Raw genomic sequence first — 10,784 nt, 5'->3', positions numbered from 1 at the left:
AACCTGCTCCAGAGCGCTCTTGACTTAAGACTGGGGCAACGGTTCATCTTTCAACAGGACAACGACCCTGAGCACACAGCCAAGATATCGAAGGAGTGGCTTCAGGACAACTCTGAATGTCCTAGAGTGGCCCAGCCAGAGCCCAGACTTGAATCCCATTGAACATCTCTGGAGGGATCTGAAAATGGCTGTGCACGACGCTCCCCATCCAACCTGATGGAGCTCGAGAGGTTCTGTAAAGAGGAATGGGCGAAACTAGCCAAAGATAGGTGTGCCAAGCTTGTGGCTTCATATTCCAAAAGACTTGAGGCTGTAATTGCTGCCAAAGGTGCCACAACAAAGTATTGAGCAAAGGCTGTGAATACTGATGTACAAGTGATTTCTTTTTTTTTTTTTTTTTTTTAATAAATTTGCAAAAATTGCAAACAAACTTTTTTTAAGTTGTCATTATGGGGTATTATGTGTAGAATTTTGAGGAAAAAAATGAATTGAATCCATTTTGGAATAAGGCTGTAACATAACAAAATGTGGAAAAAGTGAAGTGCTGTGAATACACTCCGTATGCACTGTATGTGCGTTTAAACCCTTAAAAGTAGAAACCCAATGTTGGGCCAAACTCATTGTGCAAAGATAGTTCAAACCTACAGCAATTTATTTTACATTTGATACATTTGCATTTTGCGGCATTAAGACACAGAAATTCTTGGATTTGAATGTTTCACTCAGTGTAAACATTATGTATGTAGCTTCAAAGGTTTAGAACAAGCAGGATGTGTATGATAGTGTGAGACAGAATAGCTTTAAAGCTACATAGGGGAAATAAAAGGTAACTGTTTAATAGGGTTAAAACAGCCCATTAATGAAAGTCAATCATTTATTCCCTCTGTCTGATCAAAAGGCTATCAAAGTTTCATTATTAAATAGTAAAGGGTTTGTTTCTTCTCATTCACTCTGAACCCAAGTTACAAATAGCTTTCGCCTAATTGTGCTTTATAACTTTGAAGTATGTCTGTTCACAACAAATGTATTGATTGACTTGTCTGCAACTACTGGAGTAGCTAAGAGTCTTTTCAAAGTAATTCATTTCTCATCAGCGACAGCCTGCAGTCCATTGAACATTTGGCTGAGAGAACCTGTCTACATCCCCTAACACTTTAAAATCTCCTATTAGAGAATAGGGGCATCTAGTAGTTCAAGAATAAATATTCTATGAGTAGTGCTGTTCTGTTTGAGTGTACATTACAAGATCCACACCTTAATCCACCTGCATTATCACTAATGTAATACATAATTAATATCATATGTTTAAACTGGGTACCTTAATTAAAAACTTTCAATCCAACATACAAATCTGTACTCAAAAGGGAACAGACAGGACATATTGGCTTTACCTCTGGTTGGAATAACTTTTATTTGATCTGTCTGTAAACAAGATGTCTCATCAATTCATGGCATTTGAAAAAGCAGATTTTGTGGCAGACGGATTTTCCAACTCAAAAAAAAAAGACAAAATATTGGAAACTTATTTTTTTCTGTCGTTTAATTCTGTACATATTCCACAAAGTCTGGAGATTACTGATGCCAAAATATCCTTAAGGAAAGTGCCATTTAAAGTTACTTCTTGCTGGGGCAGCAGTTAAAAATCCAACTTGTAGTAGCAACAGATCAGATCGATTTTATGGCACAGAATACACAGTTATTCTCAGAAAATTTTCACAAGACAACTTACAAATGTTCTTATTCCAACCAACACCATTTTCAATATGTTTAGTGTACACAGTATCATTTTTTCTTTTAAATATACTTCTAAGTACCATACTATGACAATTTGTGAATACACCTTTGATGACTAAAGCACAAGGCAAATAATTCCAAGGTGTTGGAGCCCAACAGCCTTGGTTTACAGTCAAAATGCATTCATACTGTAGTAAAATGACATTGCCATTTCATTGGTTAATGGATATAAAGTTAGCAACAAATCAATTAGTGAAGTTTAAGTGTTGAAGTCTAAGGAAGCAGTTAAATGTTTTACAGTCATCTTACTGATTTACAGTCAACAGGTGATGCCAACAATCATCAATCAGAATAAGCTGAAGTAATTCTGATAATCCTCTTATACTGACAATTGGTCCATCAGGGAGGGGGAAAAATAACTTCACATAACATGAGTGGAGTGATTTACAGAAAAATTTACAAGTAGCAGAAGCTAGAGTGACAAATGATTGAGATGTCGCAGAGGTGGAATGTCCACTGAAACCCCTGGATGTGGTGAAGTATCATGACAATATCTTGAGAGCTCAGCAATGCTGACCTTACACTACACTCAAACAACAACCCACCACCACATCATTAACTTTTAAGACCACATTCAGGTACAACAGCAAAAGCATGTGATGGAGGGTAAAAAAGTGGTGCTTGAGCGTGGCAAATTGATACACACATACAGGACTGTCAGAGGAAATTTGTCATTTCTTTAATGGAGGCGTGAAGACTTGAAAGATGGAGGCAGATGAGAAGATGGTTTTGGCTGGAATATTACGCTGGGACAGAGAGGGGACAGCACTGGGATCTGTATGCTAAAGAGGGTATGCATGCAACTTTTAAATGCCCACATGCTGATGAAAAAAAAAAAAAAAAGCTAAACAAAACTGTCATATTTTAATAATGCTCACAAAGCATAACTATTCAAACTGTCACCACCATTACATTTGTACTTCCCCTTGATATATTAGCCAGTTGCTAAGTGAATGTTATACAAGGCGAGTCCAATTTTGTGTTACACTTTTATTATTACACTTTGATCATTTTTTTTGCACTCTTTTGGTTAAACATTTCAATGAACATGCCATTGCTGTAGTGTCAAACACATGAGAAGTACAATGTTAAAGTGGGAAAGGTTTCTTTTAAAAAAGTCAGGGGGTAATTGAGCAAACAAAAGGCTGTGTATAAAAGTAGACTGGGGAGGAAGTAACATTGTATGCCATCTAATCCTGGAAGTAGTGTCAACACAATGCGGTGAGTGGGAGTGAGCTGCTAAGTTGATGGATGGGTGGAGAGGTTGCTTAATATCCAGACTTCCTCAGGTACTCAGCCATTGTATGTGCTTTCTTGTTAAGATTTCCACCATGGACCGCCTCCTTTCCCATGACTAAAACCAATACTGGAGCACACAAGGAAAAAAAGAGAAATGAACACAATTGAAGAGTCTCCCCCCTACAGGATGAAGAGGGGAACAAAGGTGACACAGTATCTTACCACTCTTCATTGCTATTAAAAGTTTCCAAGACATTTGACTGCTTGCAGGAGAAATCTTAACAGCAATATTTCTTTTCTCTTCTTTTTGTCCCTCAATTTTATCTACGTGAGCTTGAAAACATTAAAACCCTGAATCCCTCAAGTATTTTGCCATTGAGTAAGCCTTCTTATTCAATCCGCCTCCATGGACCCCTTCTTTGCCCATTACAAGAACCAAAACTGAAAGAGAAGAGATAGAAAAAAGGGGAAAGTTAAGAAAATTAAAAAGAAAAGGTAAAAGGAAAGGCATTCCAACTACAAAGTAATGTCACCAGAAGTGTGTGGTGCAGGAATATTCAACTGTGTGCCATGCAGGGCTAACTGTCTGCAGGGGTTCTTGGCTACCATAGACAGCAATAGGTGATTTTACTACCAAATGACACCATGTGGTGTCCATACATTTCCTATCCCACAATGTGACACTGCTCCTTGGACTGATGACTGCCAAATGAGGAGAATTCAGTGTCCTAACATTGCAATTTATTACTCACTAGTGCATCCTAAATAGGGAATTGTCAATAAGTAAACAAGTGGGCAATTTCCCCATACAGCCCTGATGAGCCATAACACATGGTTGGATATCACCACTCTAACCTTTTCTTTAATGTTACAATTACAAGCTGCAGGAAGATCGGTGCACTTTATTGGTCGGGGCAGCTCCTGCTGACCTCTGCTTTTAACAGCAAACCATATGTACAAACACCTATGAGCCAGGGGAAATTACAAACAAAAACATTTGTTAGAGGATGAAGCACTTAAGGCAATGACAGGCTCATTCTGCCAAGTCAAGAAATGACTATAAAGATACATGCCAGGGACTCATTAAGGTGCACTCACTTCATCTTCCATACAGTTATGTGTACAGGCTGTAGCATCTCGCTGCACCTTTTAGTGCAAATTAAATATATACAACATGTCATTTGTGCTCTTCTGACTACCCGTTGTTAAGTACAACATGCAAAGCAGGAGGATGACAGGTGGAAATCTCTCAAACATAAAAGGAAGCAGTGTTGGAAAAAATGAAAGGAAAACAGAGTTCGGTTTTGATTGCAATCAGTGTTTCCCCACGTTTCATTTTTTTTTTTTTTTTCTTACTAATAAGCCAGACTTGTACGTTGCTTTCTTTGTAGCCAATTATCAAAACTCTTCAATCTCAGAAGATTTAAGAGAAACACTGGAGCAATAGCAGACATTAGGGCCACAAAGGCAAACAGACTCAAGTAGGCAAACCCTGGTTTATTTGAGGTTTACAATTAAAATCAGACAATTAAATAAATCATATGATGTTGTGACTCTGGGCCCTGATTCACAAAACAGAGTTGTGAGCGCTGTTCAATGATGGTAATTATTGTCATTTATTGGCATGCCAGATTTTCTCAATTATTTTGTCTGTGTTAGAAGAGAGACAGATTCTAGTGGTGAAGTCTTCAAATGTCATCTTATGTCTGACTGTATGGGAACCAAAGCATCAAATCCTCATTTAAGAAGCTGGAAGCAGCATATGTTTGGCCAGGAGAGATGATCTTACGTTGTAATTTTAATAAAACGGGCCCCTGATTTTCAGTCTGCACTTCCATAAGTCACAAACTCATGTGAATTAGCTCTCAAAAGAAATCAATATGGTGTATGATATTCTACGATGTAAGACAGCATTTTAATAGTTGTGATGAACCATTTTTAAACTACACTTTTACCTTTTCCAGCTCTCCCCACAGTGATATTGTATGTAGGTTCTCCTCCTTGGCTCTTTGTCCTGATGTCCATTGTCCAGTCACCATCATCGTGGAGGCTGTCTCTGAGGACTGAACACTTCTTTGAGCCCAGAGTGAGACCGCTGGTGTAAAAGGTCTCCCTGTCCTTACCAATAAGGACATCAATTTCTTGAGACTGAAAAACACACAAAACCACAGGATTGGAGCGATTTCAGTTAGATCCTCAGAAAGATGCAACATATCTCTCAAGTCACATGGTTAGCATAATTCCTCCAAGTATAAAAGGCACAATATTAATTCATTACATAAATTAACTTATGTACACAAGGAGGACATCAATTCGTCTCAAAGTCAGAGAGTAATGTTCGTTAAGGTATGAAAGTAAAAAGCATATAGACACATTATGAAGCCTTGATCATTTATTCAATAATAATAAAATAAAAAAGGCCTTTTAACTTTAGTACGTTGATGAAGCGTGCCTCAACATTTTGGGAAATAAATTTCCTTTTTGTGGACACTGCATACTCACGCATTAGGAGCACCTGCTCTGCACTATTTTACCGTCAGAACCAACAAGTGCTTCCGTATTATATTTAATACTGTCCAATTTCCAACTAGCGCTGAAGATATTAATCGATTAATAGAAAGTGCTGCATTTAATCCATTAATAATTCAAGCTAATCAGCAAATATATCCAGCCATGACAGCCATATGACTCAATATGTCTGGGTTTTGCATTGTTGGTCAGACAAAACAAGATGTTTTATTAAAGAACCACCGGGCTCTGAGAAAGGCTGCAAGTAACCGCTATTTTCAAGATTAATCCGCTAAATAAACCTGAAAATATTTACTTATTTAATCATACTTATTTAATAAACCTAAAATTTAATCAATTATTTTATTTAATAGTTGACAACTGATTAAACTAGTGATTAACCAGCAGATTAACCTAAAATGAATTCATGTTAGGTGCAGCCCTATTCAAAAGATTAGTCAAACTGCTACTGTGGCAGCAGTAAAGGACAGGACAGAAACTAACCTAAAGAATGCCAGGCTTAGATTAATATTAATTAGTGAACAGATATTAGAGGTGCAGTCTATACTAACACCACAATTCAACATCCCATCCCTGCAGTGAGGAGCCCAAGTAAAGTGACGTCTATGCACCGGACTAGCTCTCATGCCAGCCTCCTCAATGAATTCAAAAAATAAAAAGTAATTCCCATCAAAAAAATATACAAGTATGACTATGCAGCTAGATTCCTTGCGTTGATAAAAAGGAAGCTTGACCACAGCCTGTCTAAGCGTGCGGCAGCGTCAGCCCTTTTAACCACAGGTAGCCGGTAAAGCAGCAGCTTAACGTTAGCTAATCAAAGCGGCCGTGCACACAAAAGCATGCACGTTTTCTCAAGTCCAACACCGTCTGGTTTTAAATGAGCGTTAGGTTAATGTAGCAGTGTACTAAATAAAAATAATCTGATTAGTGCCCGTTTGCGGCAACTATTTGCTTCATGTGCTTGTGGTACATGCACGCAACAATGACTGAAGTCTTATCTGATCCACACGAGGTCTAATCCCGCAACGTTTCCTTAGCAGGAAATATCCGAGACAGGCCACAGAGCTAGCACGGTACCGTTAGCTCGCTAGTCATTCAGACCGTGCTAGGTAACGTTCACGGTTAACCCGCTATTATTCAGTCTGCCGAGCGTCTGCGTGGGTGATACAGAACAACTAATGTCAAAACGGAGCCCCACTCCCACTCCAATTACCTCATTTTGACTTCTTACCGTGATATTGTTAAAAGTACCACCGGCATGTGCTGCCCAAACATATTTGGCGTCCGTATACCCAACAATGGCGCTATCCTGACAGCTGCCATCGGCCATCAGGTTGTCCACGTAGCTTTGCCAAGACATATTCAAGAAATTGATGCTATATAAAAATCCCTACAGCTTTGGAAGTAAGCTTGCCAAACAAGAGACGGGCCGAATCGGAAGAAACCCTACAGGCGAATTGAGAGTCTCCAACCTAACCCACACTTCGACGTTAACCAACGTCAGGGCTGGGGCAGCAAAGAAAGCCAGGGCAGTGAGCAGCGGCTGGGTGTAGTCCGTATCAGATCACTCCGCACAATGAGCTCCCCGCCCGGCGCTTTTATGGCAGCAGCAGGCGGCGGAATAAAGAGGGACTTATCAGCTCAGCCAAGAGTCAACTGTCTGAGGGAATGCCGGGGTACACATAAAGACGGATGGGGATTTACTGATTGGATCGTTTAGTCATCCATTCTTTCATTCATTGAATGTATTTATATGCTGTAGGATTATGACAAAGACTGTCAGACAGTTCAGTTTGTGTAGCCAAGGAGAGCAATTACCGTCAGTGTGTGCGCAGGAAGCAGTGTGCCCTGAGGTGCATGAGGCTGATGGATTCCGAAATTATACTTTAAAAAAATGAGGCTACCACAATGTATTTATTTTTAAATGGTAGGAGCCTGTTCTTCGCTGACTAACAATCTGCCCTACTAAATCTATCTAATCTAAATATTTGAGATTCACTACATGCCACTCAGATGTGTATCTGCAGCAAGGCTGCTGCTCATACTTAACATACTTAACCTAATCTTATTAGCTTAATACTTAATTACTTTTTCTAACCGTATGCAAATTGCTTAGAAATATGATTTGAACGGATGTTTCAGAAGTCTGCTATAGAAAATCAGCCAAACAAGTAACGTGCAGCATAACTTTGTATGTGAATAACAAACAGAAGGAATATATATGTGTGCGTGTGTGTCCCTGCAGAGCCACATAACATATAATACATGATCTGATTTGGTGTAATAAAAATGCTTTCCTCATTCATCTTTTTCCATTGTGAAATCTCTGTGCAGGTTAGCAAGGTCAGAAGAAAGGTTAAAAAAAACGTATATAATATTTGAAGGACAATTCTGCAATCAGTATTATCTTTATTTTTACACAAACAGCATTTGGCTCTGTTGGGCCCTAAACCATGAGGACATAAAGGTAATGTCAACAAAACACAAGGGTTAAATAAAATAAAAATGTTCCAGTTCATCTTGTGTGACAGTGTTGGGGAAAATTAGCTCCCATCTTGTCAAAACCAAGGCTCAAACCAAGCACCTTGGCCAAATGTCCATTACCTCACCTGTATGCAAGAGTGTAGGACCCCTCCTATTACTTAAAAAGAGAAATGGTTGCATAATGTCTTCCATTCAGGTCAGATTAAAAAACAAATAGTCGTTTTACTATAATTCCTGACCAAAGAGATTCAGCCACCGGTGTAGAACTGCAAGATGAACCTAATCCACTGTTATTATCTTGATCTCTGAGTGACCAATGTGACTCTATTGGCTGAATATTGTAAATGCAACCCTGATCCAATACCAAAGATAACGGCTCATGAATTACAAGTCAAATCAAAACATTATTTTGATAGAGCTGATTATGAGCTAATTAAATTGAGAAACAAATAATCCCTTAATGACCAAATTAAGGACTGTCACTTGAAAAGACAATTATTTTAATATCTAGTACACTAGATTATCGTAGCGTATAACGCCTCTGTACAATTACAGCAAAAACTCAACGCAAATAACTGCATTATAAACATGTAAAGCTGCACGTTTCATTGTTTCAGTGATATGATTTATAGAGATGGCAAACAATAATCTATGATAGACACGTACACTGTTTGAATTGGCATTTTGCTATTAATATGCTGGCAAATAATTGGCACAAACCAAAAGCATAAAGGATATAAAATGGAGGAGAGTTCATGGTTCATCCACAATAACCCAAAAAGGAAAAACAAGCATGATATGTGAACACTTTACTCCTTGGCCACCAGGGGCAGTGTTCTCTATGGTTTGTGAATACTCATATTGGGTCCACAGTCTATTTCTCTGGCGCAGAACTATGAAAAACAGGTATTTAACCCTTTAATGATTTTTTTTAGATATTTTGTAAATCCCTTTTGAAAATAAAAACACCAAACTGAAACTGGCATTCTGGTTGATCGATTGATACGACACCCAAAATGTAAAGCACATCACGTCACATGCTTGATAAAGTTTGTCATGTTGTAATTCATTGCTTTTTGACTGTTTGATGACAAATGGGCCCATAGTGTTCACTTTTTCACCTCGCCAAAGGCAGCAGAGGTAATGCAGTGCTATGACTTACTCATGCATGAGGCATATCAACCTCTTCTCAATACACCTGTCAACATGCTGCTTTCCATAACATGTTTAAAATGTCAGCTTGACCAATTGGTAAAGAATACAATAGTTCTGTGATCACTTACTGTATATGCTGACTGTTATGATACCTGAGAACCAACCAAATAAACCCCTTTGTAAAAAAAAAAAGCAAATGTGTAATCTATATTAATTAGAAATTCCAATTTAAACAATCAGAATAAAATGTTATAACCTGTGTTGAAGGTCATGCATATGCAGATAAACTGAACTATGCTGTATTGTGAATAATAGCTTTGCATCAGCAATCTTGAATTTCTGAACAAATAGAGAACTATTAACCTTTCTTTGCACAATACAGTTTAATTTGGTGGGTGTATCTTAAAACCAACCTTCCCATACACTCTTTCAGACAGGTTGCAGGCATACTGATCCATGTTAAGTGCATTTCAAAATGTTGATTATGAAATGCATGCTCAAATGAAAGGCTGTGGGACCGTTGCTGAGTTGTAGTACCCCTACTTATTCTTATGATCTGTTCCATGACTGCAAAATTGCAGGTATTGCATACAAGGAATTGTTTAACAAAGCACCCTCACAAAGCAAGACCTAGGCTATAGGACCCTGTGATATCTTTCATGAGGTTATTGTTCAACCACTCCATTATAGGCTCCTGTAGGAGTACTCTGAACATCGGCTGGTATATACTGTAGTAACACTGCAGCATATACAAATACCTAGAGAGAGAGCGAGGGAGGGTGAAAGAGAGATGATGCCTTTAAGTACACTTCAATAAAATCGGACCTTTATGGTTAAAGGGACTAACTTGGTAATAGATAGGTCAGAGAAAGAAGAGACTAACCAAAGTAAACGTATGCTGCATGTATTCTGGTGTTCTCTGTGTTTTAGAATTAAAGCATTTCCAGTTTTTTCTGAGCTGTAGTGCAGAGAAAATGTCACTGATGTTTATTTAAAAAATGTATAACATCAAATGTCCACACACGCTGCACATACTTAATAATAACTAACTCTTTTACTATTTCCATCATTAGTTGCTATGACTAGCATCTGGTTTTGTGCTTTTAAACTAAAAAAATGTTTCGGAAGATGACCAATTAAAGACAAAATGAATGGACTTGTTAAGGTGACTTCTGCTATGTTACCTGATCTTAGGGCCCTGTCTTGAAGAGAGTCCCTGAGCCTCAATAAAAACACAGTCTAGTTTTTAGACCTTCATCATATCAGTTTGGCACTTCTGTATTCCAAACATTAATTTAGGAATAACCAACACAGAAAATCTAACTATTCCAGCACAGAATGAGCGTTGCACAGAGACCGTGAGGAACATAACTAAACATAACATAACATAACATACTATACATCCAATTATGTTTTTGATTCATTGATTTATTGTTTGGTCTACAAGATGTCTAATAATAGTGAGATTATTATCAGATAATGCCAATACACTTTCCCAGAACTGTCTTCAGTTTGTGTATTTTGTCTGACCTACAGGACAAAACCAAAAGCAATTTAAAAGCTGCAAATACTTAAACTGGAGA

The 10,784-nt window shown here is 38.1% G+C and overlaps 1 protein-coding gene across 2 annotated transcripts; it reads right to left on the bottom strand.

Annotated features, from left to right (window-relative positions):
• Nucleotides 1-1,392: 1,392 nt before the first annotated feature.
• pfn2l (profilin 2 like) lies at nucleotides 1,393-7,132 on the bottom strand. 2 transcript variants are annotated; one of them, XM_035670495.1, is made up of 3 exons: nucleotides 6,794-7,132; nucleotides 4,989-5,181; nucleotides 1,393-3,160 (listed from the first exon to the last, which is right to left on the bottom strand). In XM_035670495.1, the coding sequence occupies exons 1-3, from the start codon at nucleotides 6,920-6,922 to the stop codon at nucleotides 3,063-3,065; spliced, it is 420 nt and encodes a 139-aa protein (XP_035526388.1). In that variant the 5' UTR covers nucleotides 6,923-7,132; the 3' UTR covers nucleotides 1,393-3,062. The 2 variants fall into 2 exon arrangements, with proteins under 2 accessions (XP_035526388.1, XP_035526387.1); XM_035670494.1 differs by having other exon boundaries at nucleotides 1,393-3,474; nucleotides 6,794-7,128.
• Nucleotides 7,133-10,784: the final 3,652 nt, after the last annotated feature.

The sequence above is a fragment of the Morone saxatilis genome, unplaced genomic scaffold (assembly GCF_004916995.1).
Source record: "Morone saxatilis isolate NCDOM2014 unplaced genomic scaffold, NCSU_SB_2.0 Contig23, whole genome shotgun sequence".
In the NCBI taxonomy this organism is placed as follows: Eukaryota; Metazoa; Chordata; class Actinopteri; family Moronidae; genus Morone; species Morone saxatilis.
The sequence above is the reverse complement of the archived record's forward strand: the minus strand, read 5'-3'. Positions and strand labels throughout refer to the sequence as shown.